Genomic DNA, 21,816 nt, shown 5'->3' on the forward strand with positions numbered 1-21,816 from the left:
ACACACACACACACACACACACACACACACACGGAAAAATCAAGTTACTTAAAAGAATTTTTTTTTTTGTTGGTCGTGGGACTTGACCTCTGGGCCTGGGCGCTGTCCCTCAGCTCTTCAGCTCAAGGTGAGCGCTCTACCACTTGAGCTACAGTGCCACTTCCGGTTTTCTGGTGGTTTATTGGAGATAGGAGTCTCATGGTCTCTCCTGCCCGGGCTGGCTTTGAACCGTGATCCTCAGATCTCAGCCTCCTGAATAGCTAGGATTACAGGCGTGAGCCACCAGCACCCGGCTTAAAAGAATTTTTGTAACACAAAATAAGTACCCTTATTTTCCAATATTTCCATATGTCTTGCCACCTTGTGTGTTGTGGTATGTTTACTGTTTTAAAAATAACAAATATCAGGTATCTGTCACACATTTTAATATCCCCAAGCTCATATATTAAACATAAAACAGATTTTTAAAAAGCTTGTGTATAATTTATTACTCTTTTCTAATTGAGAACTAGGTGTGGCTTGGCCTAGTTTATAGTAGGATTTTGAATTTGATTCTTATGCAAACATTGTGTCTGTGTGTGTATGCTGGTTAATTAAGGCTTAAACTCAGGGACTTGTGCTCTTACTCAGCTTTTTCACTCAAGGCTGGCATTGTACTACTTAAGTCATGCCTCCAATCTGGCTCTGCCCCCCCCCCCCATACCAGGGTTGGAAGTTAGGGCCTCAACATTCAGCTGGCTTTTATCAGCTGGCATTCTACCATTTGAGCCACTCCTCCAGTCAAGCTTTTTGCTGTTTAAGAGTCTCGTGGACTTTTGTGCCCTGACTAAGCTTCAAACTAAGATCCTCCAGGTCCCATCTTACTAAGTAGCTAAGATTACAAGCTTGAACCACTGGCACTCAGCTTGTACTTATTTTTAAAATTACTTTCAGTTCACAACAGCTTTGTTAATAAAGCTTCAAGATAAGTTTGTAGGTACTAGTTCATTGTCTGAAGGATTATCAACAACATGCACTAATTTTTTCCCTCTCTGTATAGTATATATATATATCTATATATATATACACACACACACATATATATGTATGTGCTGTGTATATGTATATTGGAGGGATAGGGTCCTGCAATGTTTGTTGTCAAACATGTTTGTTGTTGATCCTCAATTCCTGGGATCAAGTGAGTTTTCTGGCCCAGCCTTCAAAATAGCTCAGTTGGTTTAATCCTCATTTTTGTAGTGTGCTGCTGGTTTTTTGGTTGTTGGGTTTTGTTTTTTTTTTGTCGGTTTTGGGGCTTGAAACCCTGGGCCTGGGCGCTGTCTCTGAGCTCTTCAGCTCAAGGCTAGCACTCTACCACTTGAGCCACAGCGCCACTTGCAGCTTTTTCTGCTTATGTGGTGCTGAGGAATCGAACCCAGGGCCTGATGCATGCGAAGCAAGCACTCTACCCCCTGAGCCACCTTCCCAGCCCTACGCTTGAGGTTTTTCAACTCTGGCTGTACATTTGGATTGCTTAGGAACCCTAAAAATGCCACATTGGAGTGGGAATGTAGTACATTTAATAAATATTAAGTATTTCCTATAGGCCAGGCACAGGATTCTTTGTGCTTAATTCCTGAATCACTCCTTCACTGTTGAACCCGTGATTACTATGCGCTGGTGTGCTGAATAAACATTTTTATACAAATAGCACTTTTTAAATCCCCCTTCCTTCTCTTGGGATATGCTGCTAGTATTGGATTTATCCTAGAGCAGTTGGTTAAGTACTTTTTAGGTGTCTTTGGGATGGAAGATGTTCATCTAAGCAGAAAAGATGAGGAACCATAAGACAAGCAGCCATGGTTCACTATCTTAGGAACTTATTATATGTGAGAATATACGCATTTAATGTTTATTAAAGGGAATGGCACCACACCATGTCGCAAGAGTTTGCAACCACGAACGTGTGAGATCAGGTTAAGGAAAAAGGAAAAAAAAAAAAAAAGCGGACAAACACATACGGAGTATACCAGTAGAACGCCCCAGGGTGGTGTGAACGAGGTCAGGAGAGACCCGGCCGGTCACCTCCGCACGGCCATGCACACACGCGCGCGGGTTGCACCGAGCCAGCGTGGACGCGGGTTTTACGGGCGTGGAGGCCGCGCCACCACCCAGGCCAGCCGTGACTGGCCGAGGAGGAGCCGCCCGGGGCTCCAGTCCCCGCCGCCGGGCCTGCCAGTGCGAGGCAGCCTTCCCGCCGCCGCCGCCAGGCTCTCCGCCCGCACAGCCCTCGCCGGGAGGCGGAGACAGCGGCTGCAAACCCGCCGGGCGCAGACCGCGGGGGCGGGGCCGAGCCGCGGGAGTGACGGGCTACGCGGGCGGAGGGCGGGGCTAAGCCGAGGAAGGAGAGGGGGGTACGCCGGCGGAGGGCGGGGTTAAATCGAGGAAGGGGCGGGGCTACGCCGGTGGAGGGCGGGGTTAAATCGAGGAAGGGGCGGGGCTACGCCGGTGGAGGGCGGGGTTAGGTCCAGGGAAAGAAGGTGCGCTACCCCGCCCACACACATACACACACGCACCCGGGACCGGCGAGCCTAGAGCCCGGAAGTGCGGGCGCAGCGGCCGGCCTAGGGGAGCAGGAAGGGCCGGGGTGGAGGTGGGGGGGGGGGGTGGACGCCGAGCAGCCCCGGGGAGGGGGTGGGGGCGGTCATGGCTGTAGTGCTGGCCGTGAGGGTGGTGGCGGGTCTGGCGGCCGCGGCGCTGGCTGCCCTTCTCCTGGAGCACTACGGCCTGGCGAGCCGGCCCTCGCCGCGACCCCAGCCCCGGGGCCCCCTGCGGACCCACCCCGCGCCGGGGCCTGGAGACGGCAACATCTTCTGGGGCCTGCAGGTGACGCGGGGGAGCCCGACGGGAGGTGGGGGAGGCTCGTGCGGGCGGGGGGGGTAGACCGCCCGCGCCTGGCCGGACTCCCACTTGGCGGGGAGCCTGGGAGCAGGTGTCACTGGGAGGGGGGGACTTGGGAGCAGGTGCCACTCGGAGGGGGGGACTTGGGAGCAGGTGTCACTGGGAGGGGGGGACTTGGGAGCAGGTGTCACTCGGAGGGTGGGGACGTGGGAGCAGGTGCCACTCGGAGGGTGGGGACGTGGGAGCAGGTGTCACTGGGAGGGGGGGACTTGGGAGCAGGTGTCACTGGGAGGGTGGGGACTTGGGAGCAGGTGTCACTGGGAGGGTGGGGACGTGGGAGCAGGTGTCACTGGGAGGGGGGGACTTGGGAGCAGGTGTCACTGGGAGGGTGGGGACTTGGGAGCAGGTGTCACTGGGAGGGGGGGACTTGGGAGCAGGTGTCACTGGGAGGGTCTGTCTAGTGCTGGCCCGGGCTCGGTCCTTCTCCGGGGAGCTCGTTCGTGCCCTGCATCTTTGCCCTGTCCTTTCCGCCCCCCCCCCCCCAGGAAGCCGCTGGGCCACGTGGGCCCATGCTGCCTCTTCCTGATGGGGAGGTATCTGTCTCTGTTCAATACCTGCTTTTGGCAGATATCCGACATTCACCTGAGCAGATTTCGCGACCGAGGCAGAGCGGTAGACTTAGAGAAATTCTGTTCAGAAACTGTTGACATCATTCAACCCGCTCTTGTGCTAGCTACAGGTAGGGAAGATTGCCGTGCTGTGCCGTGATGGTGGTGGTGGTGGTCTGTGGTCCCCGTGGTGGAATGCTAATCAGGGCTGCCGCTGTTCACTTGGGAGGCTTTAGGTTCCTCGCCGCCCCAATCCCAGCCCCAGCCTTATTCCCTACCTGATAAGTATTTGGGGTAATGAAACTTTGAGATTCCCTTTACCAATGGATAATTGAATCAAGACCCAGGCTGAATGTCTATTATCATAGCAAGATTTTGTCATCGCAGCAGAAGGAAGGCTTGCGATACTCATGTCCTTGTGTTGCCTACTCTGTGTGTGTCTGTGTGTCTGTGTGTGTGTTGGTAGTTGTCATAGTTCTTGGATTTGAGGATGAAAGCCCTTCAAAACAGGAATCAAAAGTTCTCCTTCCTGTTAGTTTTCCATTGTCTTTACAGATGAGTTAATTTTTCTGTTATTTTCTGTGGTTTGAGGTCTCAAGTGACCCAGGGCACTTTTTATTCTTCCCTTGATACTTCTGTGGCTTGTATTTCCTAGACTCTTCAAACCCTTGGTCAAGTGTTGCCATAGTGTGGTGAGAAGTTAAGGGAGCATCGATCCTGTTCACTGGGGCCGCTCATCTGCCTCTTGCCTTACTAAAACACCTCTGCTAATATGATAGGCATCACTGCCCATAAGTTCCCCTTTCAGCTGTTCTGTTAAGTTCGTTAGAAATTTTGATTTTGGTATTTCATTATCCAGATTACACCTTGCAATATAGTGCAGGCTGGTCTTGAACTTGCAGTCCTCCTGCTTCAGTCTCCCCAGTGCTGGGATTGATTACAGGCATGCTCCACCACCACATCTGGCTTCTAGATTGCTTCTTGCTGTAAAAATACTGCTTGGTCAGATCATGTACTCTGATTCAGATATGGAAAATATGGTTGCAATAGATTCTAGGCTCCTGCTGGAGTGTTGGAATTTCTTATAAAGGATTTTAATATTGTCAGTCAGTTGATGCATTTTTGTACAGCTGTCTTTAGAGACAAACTTTTCACAACTGTTCCTAATATCATAGGAAGTTAAATAGGCTCTTGTTAAGTTATATAAACAAAGCTCTAGCTGAGACAATCTTGTTAGTATAATGCTTTCTTTGGACTTTGGTGGGACTCAGTGATTGTGTTTATTCATGTTAAGTACTTTATTTTTGTTCCGTGTGTGTGTGTGTGTGTGTGTGTGTGTGTGTGTGTGTGTTTTAAATTGAACTCTGGAGTTTGTGTTTTGATTCTTGTATGAACCTGTAGGAGACCTGACAGATGCTAAAACAAAAGAACAGTTGGGATCCAGTCAGCATGAGATAGAATGGCAAACTTACCAGGGTATTCTGAAGAAGACCAGAGTCATGGAAAAAACCAAGTGGCTGGATATTAAAGGAAATCATGGTAAGGGCCAACACTAAATTTTTTTACCCTGTAGGAATCTAGATTCTATCATTTAAAATTTAAAATTATAAAATAGGAATTAGATATACTGAAAGCCACATCTCTGAAACATATCTATAATATATATGATTTAAAACGTCAAATGTCACTCAGGTTTTGAATGAATGTTTGTAAGGTAGTTTAATTCTTTATAGGGAAAGAAAGCTGTTACTGAAATTTATGTGTACAAATGCTTTTTAACTACCTACGTTTTGTTCCGTGAAAGACACTAAACTGTTGTTTTCATACTGTATGATTTCACTTGTATGACATTCAGGAATAAGCAACTCTAGAGAGAGGTCACAGGTGTGTTTGCCAGAGAAAGGGATGCAGAACGGACTGGTTACAGACACTAGAATCTGCAGGGAGGGACTAATGAGGTTGTACTATATTTTGATTGCTCTATTGGATACATGCTTGATCAAAGTCAACAGAACTATACCACACAAAGAATAAATTTTAGTATATGAAAAAAATGTTGAAAATCCCTACCACTCTCCATAGATATTTGCAGACAAATGGACAGTTTTTGTGTTAATTTTTGTGTTATTAAAGAAATGAACTTTTCCCCAAAACAGTGTGCTTTATAAAAATACTTCCTTATTACAGTATTTACCTTTTATACATTTTTATTACTTACTGCTGTATCAATGTGTATATTTTTTGAAACTTTCATTTTCGTGGTATAGTTCAAGTAGTAGCACACATAACATAACCTGTCTAGTATAAGGTTCTGAGTTCAAATCCTGGTTCAAATCCCAGTACTATCAATCAACCAGTCAATAAAAACTGCATTTTTTTTTGTTGGTTGTGGGGCTTAAACTCGGGCCTGAGTGCTGTTCTGAGCTCTTTTGCTCAAGGCTAATGCTCTACCACTCTGAGCCATAGCACCACTTCCTGGTCATGAGTCTCATAGGGACTTTACCACCCTGGCTGGTTTTGAACCTCGATCCTCATATTTCAGCCTCCTGAGTAGTTAGGATTATAGGTGTGAGCCTCTGGTGCTCAGCAAAACTATAATTTTTAACAGATAGTTTTGCCTGCTGACATACACAGCAATAGGCATAATCAGAAAATTCCTTGCTTATAAATAATTGCTACAAAGTAGGTAGAGATTATAAATTAAAATGGAATGTTTGGCTTACAAATTTCTATTGTGTATTTTTGTTGTTGTTGTTGTTGGTAGTAGGGCTTGAACTCTGGGCCTGAGAGTTTTTCCTCAGCTCTTCAGCTCAAGGCTAGCACTTTGAGTCACAATGCCACTTCCTGTTTTCTGAGTGGTTCATTAGAGATAGTGACTCATGGACTTTCCTGCCTGGACTGGCTTTAAACCAGTGCCCGGCTATCTCTTGTGTATTTATATCTCCCTTTTTTCCTAATTTTATTAGTATTCCCTTAATTTCTAATCTTAATTAGTTCAAATACCTTTCTTAGATTGTATTACAGTAAAAAAGGAAATTAGGTTTTTACTAAGATTTAAATATAATATAGATGTGTCCTCTTACTTAGCAAAAGGATTACATTTCAGTAACATTTCTTTGGGCCTAAATTGGACTTGAACAATTTTAGCTTCTGCAAACAGGCAATCAAGCTCTATGAAATCATTGTATTTCTGCATAGGTTTTCGATGATACCATTAACCTGACACCTTTTTATCATTTTTATAACCCTTTCCCAAATGAGTCTTTTTTAAGATTCAATAAGGGAAGAGCTTTGTCCCTGAAGTCAGAGTGATTTATTTTTTAGAAACATTGGCCCCACAACCGACAAAAAAAAAAAACACATTGGCACAGAGATATAGATCAGCCATGAATTCACTCTTTCTGGCTCCTAGAATCCCATTATTAAAACAGCAACCACAATCCAGTCTTATAACTTCAAATTACATCTAAAAATGAAAAATAACCTATTTATTCTTTAGTACACTTGGTCGCCTAAACCATCCAGGTATTCTGAGTTCTGTTAAGTTATAAAGTTCATAAAATTATTAATCTAATTATAGGCATTTTACATTTTAAATGTTAGAGTGCATTGTCATTTTTCTTTAGTCATGAGTACCTTATAGAACATGATTACATTTTTCTTTTTTGTATAGATAAACATTTGTTTTTTTCCTTTCAATTAGATGCATACAACATTCCAAGTCTGGAGAGCATCAACAATTATTACAGGTACTGAAATAAACAGGAGACGTACCACTAAATAGAGTATATTACAAGAAGGGTATAGTGGAATTTAATAAATGAGAGAAAACTCCTTTTTACTTTGTCAGGCCCTTGCTTGAGCCTTTTTTTTTTTTTTTGGTTTTCTCTTTCCCTGCTCAAGGATAGCACTCTACCACTTTGAGTCATAGCTCCACTTCCTGTTTTCTGAGTGGTTCATTAGAGATAGTGTCTCATGGACTTTCCTGCCTGGACTGGTTTTAAACCATGATCCTCAGATCTCAACCTCCTGAGTAGCTAGGTTTACGGGCATGAGCCACCGGTGCCTGCCTAGCTCGAAAAAATTTTTTTGTTGTTGTTGTAGGTAGTGGAGCTTGAACTCTGGGCTTGGGGGCTGTCCCTCAGCTCTTCAGCTCAAGGCTAGAGTTCTACCACTTGAGCCACAGAGCCACTTCAAAAACATTTTTTAATAGATAAAATTTCTAGATAAAGAACCCCTTATAATTTAGGAAAGGAGGCTTTACTGTTTTGTTTTGTTGTTTTGTCAGTCATGGTGCTTGAAGTCTGAGCTTGGGCACTGTCCCTCAACTCTTCAGCTCAAGGCAAGTGCTCTACCACTTGAGCTACAACACCACTTCTGGTTTTCTAGTGGTTTATTGGAGATATGAGTCTCAGGGCCTTTCCTGCCTGGGCTGGCTTTGAACCATGATCCTCAGATCTCAGCCTCCTGAGTAGCTAGGATTACAGGCGTGAGCCACTGGCACCAGTCTGAGGCTTTACTTTTTATGTGTGACAGATTCAGTTCTTTTTTTTTTTTTTTTTTTTTGTTGGTCGTGGGGCTTGAACTCTAGGCCTGGGCACTGTCCTTCAGCTCTTCAGCTCAAGGCGAGTGCTCTACCACTTGAGCTACAGCGCCACTTCCGGTTTTCTGGTGGTTTATTGGAGATAGGAGTCTCACAGTCTTTCCTGCCCAGGCTGGCTTTGAACCGTGGTCCTCAGATCTCAGCCTCCTGAGTAGCTAGGATTACAGGCGTGAGCCACCAGCGCCCGGCAGATTCAGTTCTTTTAAGTTTTTCTTTTTTTCCCCCTTTGCCCCATTTTGTTTGTTTTTGAGATAGAATCTCAGCACATTGTTCAGGCTGCCCTGAATAATGATGATCATGAACTCATGATCCTCCTGTTGCCTTGGCTTCCCATGTAGTAGAATTACAAATCAGTACCACCATGCTTTTACGTTTTTGTTTCAGATACTTGATACTTTAGTGCTTTGTGTTGGTCAATGGGTTTTTTTTTTTCCCCACTGATGCACAGAGGAAGTTATTTAGATCAGAGCTTGTCAGCCTAACTACTGAGGTCAGTGAGCTTTCAGAATGCTGAGACACTGATTCTCTGAGTCTATGGGATGACTAGAGAGCTCAACAGTCCCCCCTCTAATCCTGTTAGTCAAGTCCTAAGGATTGGCGATGCAGCTTAGTATAAGACTATTTGCCTAGCACATGCAAGGCCCTGGTTTTGATTCCCTTTGTTAAAAAGAAAGAAAGAAAAAGAGAAGCAAAACCAAATGCCCCAGAGCATGCCAAAACCCAGAATCCAGAAAATATTAATATATTTTAACCTCTGTTCAAATTGCTGATTGACTTTTAAACATACTTTTTTCTTTTTTAAAAATCTTTTTCCTTTTTAATAGTGGAAATTGAACCCAGGGCTTTGCATATGCTAGGCAAGCAGTCTACCACTGAGCTATATTCTCAGTCCTAGACAGATTTTTTTTTTTTTCTGGTCCTAGGGCTTGAACTCTGGGCCTGGGCACTGTCCCTGAGATGCTTTTGCTTAAGGCTAGAGCTCTACCACTTGAGTCACAGAGCCACTTTCAGAGTTTTCTGAGTAGTCTATTGGAGATAAGAGTCTCATGGACTTCCTGCCTGGGCTGGCTTCAAACCAGGATCCTCAAATCTCAGCTTCCTGAGTAGCTATGATTACAGGTGTGAGTCACTGGCACTCAATGCCTAGACAGATTTTCATGTGTAAAAAATGTCCTGTTTCAGCAAGTAAATATCTTCAGAATTCTTTCTATATTAATTTTTATTTGGTAATACTGGAGTTTGAACGCAGGGCCTCAAGCTTGCTAGACAGGAATTCTACCATTTGAGACATGTCTACAGCCCTGCTACTGGCTGGATATTTTGGAAATGAAGTCTAACAAACTTATTTGGCCTCAAATCTCGATCTTCCAGACCTCAGCCTCCTGAGTACCTGGAATTACAGGCATGAACCACCAGAACCCAGCTCTCACTAAATTTTACTGAAATTATGAGCTGTTTCCTTTTGAATATCTAAAGGACTGTGTTACACAGTCATCACTACTTTGATGACTTTGTGTTTGGTTATTGATGAATTAGTTTACATGAATGAATCTTTGGAGAAAATGGAAGAATTTTTTTTTTTTTTTTGTCAGTCATGGGGCTCAAACTCTGGGCTTGGCACTATCCCTCAGCTCTTCAGCTCAAGGCAAGTGCTCTACCACTTGAGCCACAGCGCCACTTCCGGTTTCTAGTGGTTTATTGGAGATAAAAGTCTCACGGACTTTCCTTCTTGGGCTGGCTTTGAACCGTGATCCTCAGATCTCAGCCTCTTGAGTAGCTAGGATTATAGGTGTGAGCCACAGGTGCCCGGCTGGAAGAAAAATTTTGTTAATTTATTTCAATCATTTTACCCATTGTACATCTAGTTTACTACATTATCAGTTCAGTAAATCTTTCAAAGGAAACAAAATCTGGCATGATACTAGGGACAGAATTTACATTCACCTTGTTTTTATGATAGCACTAAAACCTTTTTTTTTTTTTTTTTTTTTTTTTAGGAAATACTCTGCAGTACGCAAGGATGGCTCTTTCCATTATGTTCACAGGACTCCCTTTGGCAACTATTCTTTCATTTCTTTGGATGCTACCCCAAATCCAGGGCCTAAGAGACCTTATAATTTCTTTGGAATTTTAGATGAGGTGTAGTATAAACTCACTTTCCTTTTTTTTTGTTTTTGACATTCATGGGTCTTGAACTCTGGGCCTTGGCGTTGTCCCTCAGCTCCTCAGCTCATAGCTGGTGCTCTACCACTTGAGCCACAGTGCCACATCTGATTTTCTAGTGGTTAATTAGAGATAAGAGTCTCATGGACTTTCCTGCCCAGGCTGGCTTTTTGAACCATGATCCTCAGATCTCAGCCTCCTGAGTAGCTAGGATTACAGGCGTGAGCCACTGGTGCCTGGCTTCTCACTTTTCCTTTTTAACTTTCCTGTTTTTATTTCTTTTTTCTCTGGGCTATCTGTGGATCATCTAGTTATTGTAGGGAAACAGATGCTTATTTAGAAATATTCAAAAATTTACTTTGGTTACAAGCATGACTATAAGCTACTGACTACTTCAGCACTGTTATTCCTGACTCTGTCCTAGGAAAGAACCACCTCACATTTCATACTTATTCAGCAAAAATTTATTAAATGCATACCAAGTATAGAATGTATTTTTTAATCTGAAGAACATATATCTTAGTGTATTCTAGCATTTTGTCAAATCTTCACAATTGCCAAGACCAATTGCTTGCCTATATTTTTTCTAATAAGGGCAACACAGCATCTGAATTGGGTAAGTTTCTTTCAAAGTGTTTGGTGTTTCAAGGCTTGATGAAAACCTTTGCTGGATCACAAGTGACTATAAAATTGAAAACCTTTCATTATTTCTTGGTCCAACAAATGCCAACTTCTTACCTAATGAGCACATAGCCTCATATAAGATATAGAATGATATGTTTCAAGGATCAGATACATGAAATCAACTGGAAGATTATAAAAGGCAGATTCCTAAACTAGCCAAGGGCCCAGAAATATATTGCTTTAAGTACTTTACAGACAATATCAATGCATATTTAAGATGTGAAAATTAGTTTTCAAGTTCAACTTTATGAAACATGACTGACATATAATAAAATACACTTATTGTTAGTGCTAAAAGAGTTTGACAAATGTATATACAGGTATAATCATCACCACGACCTAGGACATTTCCATCATCTAGAAGGTTTCTTTGCATAGTCTGTCTTCAGTCCCTCTGGAAGGAATGATTTTTCTATCTGTTTTGTCTGCCCTAAAATTTTATGTAAGTGAAATCATACAGTATTTTACTCTTAGCTATAGCTTCTTATATTCAATCTGATGTTTCTGAGTCACATGTGTTGTCTGCATGCATTAGAAGTGCTTTCCTTTTTAGTGCTGAGTTTGTATTGTATTACATGGATACATTTCAGTGTATTAGTTTCTAGTGTTCATTTGCTATGAGTAGAGCTGTTGTGCACATATAGATACAAATATTTCTGTCAGGGTATGTTCTAGAAATTTTGTTTCAATGTCCTTTTTATCTATTACATTGCTTTATTTAATTCAATGCTGACACAGTAGCATTAACTTCTTTATTTCGGTTTCTTTAAATAGGATTGGTAATTGCCTACTATTTTTAGGCTCAAGTGAATTATAATGTAGTGAAACAATTTGAAACTTACAGAGGATATTCAGTAGGGTTTAGGCTACACACACACACACACACACACACACACACACACACACACACACACTAAAATTATTATTTAAAAAATTCAGGGGTGTTTAGGCTGTTCATATTGGATTTTAGCTTTACCTCTAATTAAAACTTCTGCTATTTTCTCCCAATTCAGGAACGGATGAATGAGCTATTATTATTGGCCAAGGAAAGTAGTCAGAGCAACCATACCATTTGGTTTGGACACTATACAACATCCACTATCCTTTCTCCATCACCAGGGATTCGGACAATAATGAGGTAAAAAAAAAAAAGACTTCTGGAATCAAAAGTCATTGCTTTTAGGGCTGGGAAGGTGGCTCAGTGGTAGAGCGCTTGCCTTGCAAGCATGAGGCCCTGGGTTAGATTCCTCAGCACCACATAAACAGAAAAAGCCGGAAGTGGCGCTGTGGCTCCAGTGGTAGAGCACTAGCCTTGAGCTGAAGAGCTGAGGGACAGTGCCCAGACCCAGAGTTCAGGCCTCATGACTGGCAAAAAAAAAAAAAAAAGGCATTGCTTTTATTTCTTTCATGTTGCTGTACGTCTCTTGCTTTCCTGAAAAGGCAGCACAAATCATCTTAGTTCATTTTTCTACTGTTTGTCACTGGTTAGTTCAGCCACAGCGTATCTGTGTGGGCATCTGCACACACTTGGTGGATTGATGCCTGTTTTGCATACTCGTCATCTCCAGGGCACTCTGGAACTTGAAGTTGGAGATTGGAAAGATAATCGAAGGTAAGGGAACTAACCTACTAAGTGATACTTACACATACAAGTTTTAACAAAGCACTACTGCTTTTCTTATGGTACATGAGCCCGATTATAACTTAGGATATTTCTGGCATTGTTTCCTTGCTGTACCACTTGAGTTAGGCCACCAGCCCTTTTGACTTTTAGTATATTTTCACATAGTGTGTTTCATTTTTACTTGGGTTGTCCTCAGACCATAACCCTTGTACCTCTGAGTAACTGAGGTTATATGAGTATATCACTCTGCCCAGAACAAAAAGTAGTTTTGAACTCCAGTGTGCACAAAAATTATGGAAGACTTTATTAAACTAGAATTTCCAAGTGGCACTTTGGCTCAAAGTGGTAGAGTACTAGCCTTAAGTGAAGAAGCTCAGGGAAAGCACAAAGCCCCGAGTATAAGCCCCAGGACCAACAAAAACATAACACAGAAAAACAAAAAAACTGTAGCCAAGTGCTAGTGGCTCATGCTTCTTATCCTAGCTGCTTAGGAGGCTGAGATCTTAGAGTTACAGTTCAGGGAGGAAAGTCCATGAGACACTTATCTCCAACCAAACTACTCAGAAAAGGCCAGAAATGGCACTATGGTTCAAGTAGTAGAGCTCTACCTTTGAACACAGAGAGGCTCAGGGACAGAACCCAGGCCTTGAGTTTAAGTCCCAGGACCAGCAAAAAAAGAAAAGAAAAGAAAAAGGAAAAGAAAAAAAGAATTTCCAGGTCCTAACATGGGAATGTAAGTGCCCCAATTTTGTGGTCTGGGTTGGTCTATGGTCTTCATTTGAAAAGCACTAAAACTAGAAATACCAGTTTTCCCCTGTATTTTATATCTATCATTCCAGATACTACCACAAGATGGTAATGATTTAATTTTTTCAGATAATTAAGATTTGTATTTATGAAGGTCTCTCTAACAGAAAACTATTTATTTATGAAAAATATAGTTAAGCTGGGCATGATGATACATGCCTGTAATCTCAGCTACTCCAGAGGAGAAGATAGGCGGATCATGGTTCATGGCCAGCTAGGCAAAAGTTAGCCTGAACCTACCTCAAAAAAAAAAAAAACAAGCAGAGGGGCTGGGAAGGTAGCTCAGTGGTAGAATGCTTGTCTTGTATGCATGAGTCCCTGGGTTCAATTCCTCAGCACCACATAAGCAGAAAAAGCTGGAAGTGGTGCTGTGGCTCCAACTGTTAGAGCACTAGCCTTGAGCTGAAGAGCTGAGGGACAGCGCCCAGGCCGACTTCAGGCCCCAAGACTGACCAAAAAAAAAGAAAAACAAGCAGGGTATGTGGCACATGGCACACGTATGTAATCTCAGCTACCTCAGAGTCAGAAATAGGAGGACCACAGTCCATGCTGGCCTGGGCAAAAGCTTGAGACCTTATCTGAAAAACAAATGAAAAACAAAAAGATGTAGGGATATGGCTGAAGTGGCAGAGTACTTGCTTAGTAAACTAAGACCCTGAATGTAAACAACTGTACCACCACATAAAAAAACAACAACTATATACTTAAGTATGTACATAATTGAGAAGTGTTTTAAGTAAAATCTTTTAGTAATTTAAATATAGAAAAATATCATCTCAGTCCAGATAAGTGTTCGCGCCTATAATCTAAGCATTCAGAAAGCCGAGGCAGGCAGGATTGTAAATGTGAAGCTAGCCTGGATATATAGAAAGATGCTTTTGTTTTGTTTTGTTTTGTTTTTTGGTCAGTCCTGGGGCTTGAACTCTGGGCTTGGGCACTGTCCCTGCACTCTTCAGCTCAAGGCAAGCGCTCTACCCCTTGAGCCACAGCACCACTTCCGGTTTTCTAGTGGTTTATTGGAGATAAGAGTCTCATGGACTTTCCTGCCCGGGCTGGCTTTAAACCGCGATCCTCAGATCTCAGCCTCCTGAGTAAGCTAGTGTTTTGTTTTTTAGTCATGGGGCTTGAACTCTGAGCCTAGGCACTGTCCCTTAGCTCTTCAGCTCAAGGCTAGTACTCTACCACTTGAGCCACAGCTCTGTTTTCTGAGTGGATTATTGGAGATAAGAGTCTCACGATGCCGAGCTGCCAGTGGCTCATGCCTGTAATCCTAGCTACTCTAGGCAGAGATCTGAGGATCACAGTTCAAAGCAAGCCCCAGCAGGAAAGGCCATGAGACTCTTACCTCCAATAAACCACTCAAAGCCAGAAGTGGCGCTGTGGCTCAACTGGTAGAGCATTAGCCTTGAGATGAAGAGCTGAGGGACAGTGCTCAGGCCCAGAGTTCAAGTCCCACGAGCAACAACAACAACAAAAAAAGGGTCTCACGGCCTTTCCTGCCTGGGCTGGCTTTGAACTGCAATCCTCAGATCTCAGTTTCCTGAGTAGCTAGGATTACAGGTGTGAACCACCAGCGCCCAGCTGCAAAACCGAACAAAACAAAACTATTAAGTAACTATTAAACTATTTTTAAAAACCCATTAAATAGCTATTAAAGTTATTTAACTCTTTCAAAGCCAAACTGAAGATATTCAATATTCAAAAATTAGTTAAAGCCGGCGCCGGTGGCTCACGCCTGTAATCCTAGCTACTCAGGAGGCTGAGATCTGAGGATTGAGGTTCAAAGCCAGCCCAGGCAGGTAAGTCCCTGAGACTCTTATCTCCAATAAACCACCAGAAAACCGGAAGTGGCACTGTAGCTCAAGTGGTAGAGTGCTCGCCTTGAGCTGAAGAGCTGAGGGACAGCACTCAGGCCCAGAGTTCAATCCCCATGACTGACCAAAAAAAAAAAAAAATACTTAATATGTTATTTCTTTTTAACTTTCTATTAATGAAAAAGCTTTACATCTTTGAGAGTATTCATTTTTGGTTGGCTGTCCTAGAAACTATATAAACTACACTTAAGCCCTTTAATTAGTTGGCAACTATAATTAATTTGAATTGTGGTGCTCTGGGCTGGGCTGGGCTTGCCCTTCTCAGAGAGCCTTCTAAATCTGACTCAGATTCCTGTTCAGTTACAAGTTGTGCTGTTCACTATGAAACTATTTGCTTCCTTCCTTTTCCGATCTGCTTTTCTGTGTTCCAAACCTGGCATTTTTATCTGGCAATTTACTGTAAAGACCTACCTCATAGCCGGGCGCTGGTGGCTCACGCCTGTAATCCTAGCTACTCAGGAGGCTGAGATCTGAGGATTGCAGTTCAAAGCCAGCCCCGGCAGGAGAGACCGTGAGACTCCTATCTCCAATAAACCACCAGAAAACCGGAAGTGGCGCTGTAGCTCAAGTGGTAGAGCGCTCACCTTGAGCTGAAGAGCTGAGGGACAGCGCCCAGGCCCAGAGTTCAAGCCCCACGACCGACAAAAAAAAAAAAAGACCTACCTCAAATTGTTTGCTTTATTTATTTATTTAGTTTTGTACTGGTCCTGGGGCTTGAACTCAGGGCATAGGTGCCATCCCTGAGCTTTTGTGCTCAAGACTAGTATTCTACAACTTGAGCCACCTCCCCACTTCCTGCTTTTTTTGTAGTTTAGTGGAGGTAAGAATCCCACAGGTTTTCCTGCCTGGGTTGGCTTTGAACCATGATATTCAGATCTCAGACTCCTGAATAGCTAGGATTATTGTCATGAGTCACCACTTCTCAGCTCTCAAACTGCTTTCATAAACATTTAAATTGCATTAGATATAATAAAGCTATTATTTATTTATTTATTTTTTTGCCAGTCGTGGGGCCTGAACTCTGGGCCTGGGCGCTGTCCCTCAGCTCTTCAGTGCTAGCTCAAGGCTAGCACTCTACCCCTTGAGCCACAGCACCACTTCCAGCTCTTTCTGCTTATGTGGTGCTGAGGAATCGAACCCAGGGCCTCATGCATGTGAGGCAAGCACTCTACCACTGAGCCACCTTCCCAGCCCCTAATAAAGCTATTTTCAAACATTGAGTATATTGGTAATATCTGATTTGGCTTTGTTCTTGATGCAAATAAATCCAGAAATATTAGTGGCTTAACACAATATTTATTTCTCATTCATATAAATCTAGTATGAGACAGGAAAATATCAGCTTCACTAATCTTTTTAAAAAATTTCACATAAAGCCAGTTTGTACTCTTTTTTTTTTTTTTTTTTTCATAGTCTGGGGGCTTGAACTCAGGCCTGGACACTGTCTGGAGCCTCTCTGTGCTCAAGGCTAGTGCTCTACCACTTGAGCCACAGCACCACTTCCAACTTTGTTGAGTAGTTTATTGGAAATAAGAGTCTCACTAAGACTTTTCTCCCCAGACTGGCTTCAGACTGTGATCCTCAGATCTCAGTCTCCTGAACAGCTAGGATTACAGGTGTGAGAAACTGGCACCTCGCTCAGTTTGTACTTTTGATGCATTATCTAATTTAAAACATCAAGGGCACTGAACAGTAATAATAAATCCAGGTTAATAGGTACACTGTGAATAGAGATGTAGAAATGTGTGACAGCATGAAGGGGAAAGGCCTGGACGTGCACAAGAGAGGGCGTTTTTATACTATTAAAATGAAGCTGTGATTATTCAAGCTAGATTATTATAATTTTAAAAGATCAATTGTATCATCTAGAGCACCACTAAGAAAACAAATAGGCAGAAAATGAAAGCAGGAATCAAAGTGGTGAAAAGGTCAACCAAATTTTTTTTTTTTTTTTTGGGTCCGGTAGTGGGGCTGAACTCTGGGCCTGGGCGCTGTCCCTCAGCTCTTCAGCTCAAGGCTAGCGCTCTACCACTTGAGCCACAGCACCACTTCCGGCTTTTTTCTTTTTGCTTATGTGGTGCTGAGGAATCGAACCCAGGGCCTCAGGCATGCAAGGCAAGCGCTCTACCACTGAGCCACCTTCCCAGCCCTCAACCAAATTTTTATGTAAGTCAGTAATAGGACTTAAAGAATAAAAGGCATATAAGACATGCAGAGAAAAATATAGCTAACTTGTTGAAGTAGAAGCAGGCAAGGGGAGTGCATGCCTGTAGTCACAGACACATGGGCGTCTGAAATGAGAGGATACCATTAATTTATCAGTTCAAAACTAGCCATACAGAGCATGCTAATCAATGCTGGCATGCTGAAACTCAAATATCTTTTGTCTTCTACAGTGGCAAGGGCTCTAATATCAGTGCCTTAAGACAAGAGACAAGTCAAAAAGAGTGGTTACTACCCCAAGAATATGTTTCAGAGCTTTTAGTCCATCATGGTGGCAAGAGTCTGGTAGAACATAACCTTTCAGCTTGTAACAGCTGGCAAGAACAGCGCTCCACTTCCCTACTTTATAGTGCCACTGCTTCACCACATCAGTTCCAGGGCAGAGAAGAGAGCAGAGAATTCATATCTTTGGGGGGGGAGGGGTTGTGGGGCTTGAACTCTGGGCCTGGGAGCTGTTGCTCAGCTCTTCAGCTCAAGGCTAGCACTCTACTACTTGAGCCACAGCACTCACAAGTTTTCTGAGTGGTTTATTGGAGATAAGAGTGTCACAGACTTTCCTGCCAGGTCTGGCTTAGAACCACAATCCTCAGATCTCAGCCTCCTGAGTATCTAGGATTACAGGTGTGAGCCACCAGCGCCCAGCTGAGAACTTACATCTTAAGCACTCTTAAGTAGTATGGGCTAGAAGTGCAACACATGTCTCTTCTGCTCATGGTCTGTTGGCCAGAACTAGCCACATGGTCTCAATCCAATATCAAGGAGACTGGGAAATGCTGGGGAGCATATGGAATATTTATGAGCATTGTTGCTGTCAATCATTTTCACAGTTCTAAAAGAACATAAAGCCTAGGGATGTAGTTCAATGATAGAATGTGTTAAGCCCTGGGTTTAATCCTCAGCAACACACACACACGAATTTTAACAGAAGGAAAGGAGAGGAAATAGGAAATTTTGGTTGCTCTTTAATGGACAGTTTGTAGATTTCCCTGTGTACTTTGAAAATAGAACTTTCATTTCTTTGAAATTATAGAAATAAAAATTTAAAAGATGAAAAATTGTTTGTGTTTATATCAAACATTTTAATGTTTTATGTAGCATGAAAAATGTCCAATCTTAGGCTTCTGATGAATGTCTTAAGTTTCAAATAGTCTTAAAGTACTATCTAAAAATAGATTGAGAAAATTCAATGAATATTTATTTAAGTGTTTGCCCATGGTTCATGCCTGTAATCCTAGCTACTCAGGAAGCTGAGATCTGAGGATCACAATTCAAAGCCAGCCTGGGCAGAAAAATCCATGAGACTTTTATCTCCAACCACCAGAAAACTGGAAGTGGCACTGTGGCTTAAGTGGTAGAGTGCTAGCCTTGAGCAAAAAGCTGCTGAGGGAGCACCCAAGCCCAGAGTTCAAGCTCCAGGACTGGCAGAAAGAGAGGGGTGGGGGGATTGGAGGGGAGGGAAGAGAGAGGAAAAAGGAAGGAAAACAAAGGAAGGAAGCAAGGAAGGAAGGAAGGAAGGAGAAGGAAAGAAAGGGAAAGGAAAGAGTACAAGATAGTAGGAACATTGACCCGTGGTTTAGTCATAGCCAGGTTGATGTGACGCATGTGAAAGGCAAACAATAAGGACCAGGAGGAAAAGCTGAGAAATAGTATTGCCTACTCTGTAATAATAGTCATTCTGTAAAAAGTTCTAGTTTGCCATGGTGTTAACCTTCAAGCCCTCTTATAATAGGAAATGACTAAATCACCTCATAATCCCTTGGTCTCCAGGTACCGGATCTTCGCTTTTGATCATGACCTCTTTAGCTTTGCAGACTTGACCTTTGACAAGTGGCCTGTGGTTCTTATCACTAATCCTAAACCACTCCTCTACACTTGTGCTGGACATGAACCACTAGAAAGACTCCTTCATTCAACGCACATCAGGTATGTGGTAAGGTTTCAGAACTTAAAACTTGATATTGATGGAGAATGAATTACTATTATTCCCATTTGAAAGCTAGATGAGGGTTGGGGAGGTGGTTCAGTGCTTACCTTGCATGCATGAGGTCCTGGGTTTGATTCTTCAGCACCACATAAGCAGAAAAAGCCAGAAGTGGCACTGTGGCTCAAGTGGTAGAGCACTAGCCTTGAACTGAAGAGCTGAGGGACAGCGCTCAGGCCTAGAGTTTAGGCCCCACGTCCAACCCCTCCCCCCACAAAAAAAAAAGCTAGATGCCCCACAGTCATTTTGTCAACAATATAAACAACCTACAAAGTACATTAGTGGTTTTGTTCAATTAAAATATGTAATTCTTTCCTCCTCCTCCTCCTCTTCTTCCCCTCCTCCCTCTTCCTCCTGCTGCTGCTTCAGCTTCTGCTGCTTCTGCTTCTGCTGCTTCTGCTACTTCTTGGTGCTGGTACTGGGACTTGAATACAGGGCCTCATCCTCTTACCCATCTCTTTCGCTTAAGGCTGGCTAGCATTCTTACCACTTGAGTCATGCTTCTGCTTCTGGCTTTATTTTTTGTGCTGATACTGGGGCTTAAACTCAGGACGTAGGCATAGTACCTTAACTTCTTCACTTAAGACTGGTGCTCTGCCACTTGAGCCACAGATCAGCTTTTGGCTTTTTGCTGGTTAATTACAAATAAGAGTCTCAAGGACTTTCCTGCCTGTGCTGGCTTCCAATTGGTATCCTCCATCTCAGACTCCTGAGTTAGCTAGGATTACAGATGTGAACCAACAACATCCAACTATTTTAACTATTTTTTTTTGTCGGTCCTAGGGCTTGAACTCTGGGCCTGGGCACTGTCCCTCAGCTTTTCAGCTCAAAGCTAGTGCTCTACCACTTGAGCCACAGTGCTACCTCTGGTTTTTTCTGTTTATGTGGTGCTGAGGAATCGAGCCCAGGGCTTTGTGCATGGGAGGCAAGCAAGCACTCTACCACTGAGCCACTTTCCCAGCCCTATTTTAACTATTTTTAAGTGCATAGTTCAGTGGCATTGCTGTATTATCATTATCTCCAGAATTTTTTTCATCTTCTAAAACTGAAATTCTACACTTGTCCCCTCCCCTACCCCAGCTCCTAACAACCATCATTCCATTTCCTATCTCTGTGAATTTGGCTATTCTAAGGATTTCACATAAGTGGAATTATAATTTTTTCTTTTCTGTCTGGTTTATTTCATGTAACACAATGATCTCATGGTTCATCCATATTGTAGCATGCGTCAGAATCTCCATCCTGTTTATTCCATTCTCCTGAATGTTATTCAGTTATTTGTACATACCACATCTGGTTTATTGATGGACTTTGGGACTAAATCTTGTGGCCACACTGAATAATGCTTTTATGAACATAGGGCACAAATCTCTGCTTTCTTGATATCCCAGAAGTGAAATTGATGGATAACATGGTTTTCAGGTTACAGTGGAATGATTCTCCTTCATAAAAACACTGACAAATACCTGAAGCCTTGCATTTTCTGTGTACTGTCATTTTAGAATCTTGGCCTTTTCCGTATCCTCCATTGCTTCCGTCACCGTTAAAATCGATGGAGTCAATTTAGGTCAGGCTACTCATTTGTCTGGTCCTATTTTTATACTGAAGTGGAATCCCAGAGCCTACAGTAATGGGACACATGACATAGAAGTAACTGTCCAGGTGAGTTGTCATTTTCACACTGAACTCTAGTTCTTTTTAGCCAATTTGTTAAAAACAAAAACCAAAACCAAAAATCTAAGTTAACTCAATGGTAAGAAGAAATAAAAATAAAAAATAGTACGTTATACATCATTTTTGTGGTATTGATATTTGAACGTGGATTTACATTTGCAAGGCAGGTGCTCCAACTACTTGATCCCTGTCAAAAACATAATTTAATATGTTTTACTCTGTTATATTTACTCTTTTTGATTCCCAGATTGTTCCATTTTTGGTTAGTGGGAAGCTTTTCACAGGGGCCACTAAATCCTATGACACAATCCCAGTCATCTTTATTAGTTTTGTTACTTGCTGGTACAACAAAATACCATGAGCTCTTCTTGTGCACTTCTTACTCAAGAACTGGAATCTGCCATGTTTGTCAGCAGCTGTTTTCTGGTAAGATGCTTTTTTTGGAAGTGGATCTGTGGCTCAAGTTGTAGAGCACAATCTTTGAGTGAAAAAAACCAAATGAGAGCGTGATACAGCTTTGAGTCAAAACCCAATATTAACATCCCCTCCCCCCCCAAAAATAAAAAGCCTTTTTGAGATTACAAGCTGGCATTGGCCCCTCCACTCATTACTGTTGGGCTTGTTTGGGTTTCTGGGACTTTTCTTCAGAGGTGTATTAATATTTATTTATTGTTGGTCATAGGGTCTTAAACTCAGGG

The 21,816-nt window shown here is 42.8% G+C and overlaps 1 protein-coding gene across 1 annotated transcript in view; it reads left to right on the plus strand.

The window, feature by feature from the left end:
• Window positions 1–2,644: 2,644 nt before the first annotated feature.
• Tmem62 (transmembrane protein 62) overlaps window positions 2,645–21,816 on the plus strand; it is a 28,634-nt gene continuing 9,462 nt past the window's right edge. Inside the window, exons 1-9 of the mRNA XM_042687847.1 lie at window positions 2,645–2,862; window positions 3,505–3,616; window positions 4,887–5,024; window positions 7,189–7,234; window positions 10,086–10,227; window positions 11,949–12,073; window positions 12,425–12,547; window positions 19,231–19,386; window positions 20,947–21,106. Coding sequence (XP_042543781.1) covers window positions 2,683–2,862; window positions 3,505–3,616; window positions 4,887–5,024; window positions 7,189–7,234; window positions 10,086–10,227; window positions 11,949–12,073; window positions 12,425–12,547; window positions 19,231–19,386; window positions 20,947–21,106 — 1,182 coding nt within the window. The 5' untranslated portion in view covers window positions 2,645–2,682. The remainder of the gene's footprint in view (window positions 2,863–3,504; window positions 3,617–4,886; window positions 5,025–7,188; window positions 7,235–10,085; window positions 10,228–11,948; window positions 12,074–12,424; window positions 12,548–19,230; window positions 19,387–20,946; window positions 21,107–21,816) is intronic.

This window comes from Dipodomys spectabilis, unplaced genomic scaffold (assembly GCF_019054845.1).
Source record: "Dipodomys spectabilis isolate Male_0828 unplaced genomic scaffold, ASM1905484v1 ptg000108l, whole genome shotgun sequence".
Lineage (NCBI taxonomy): Eukaryota > Metazoa > Chordata > Mammalia > Rodentia > Heteromyidae > Dipodomys > Dipodomys spectabilis.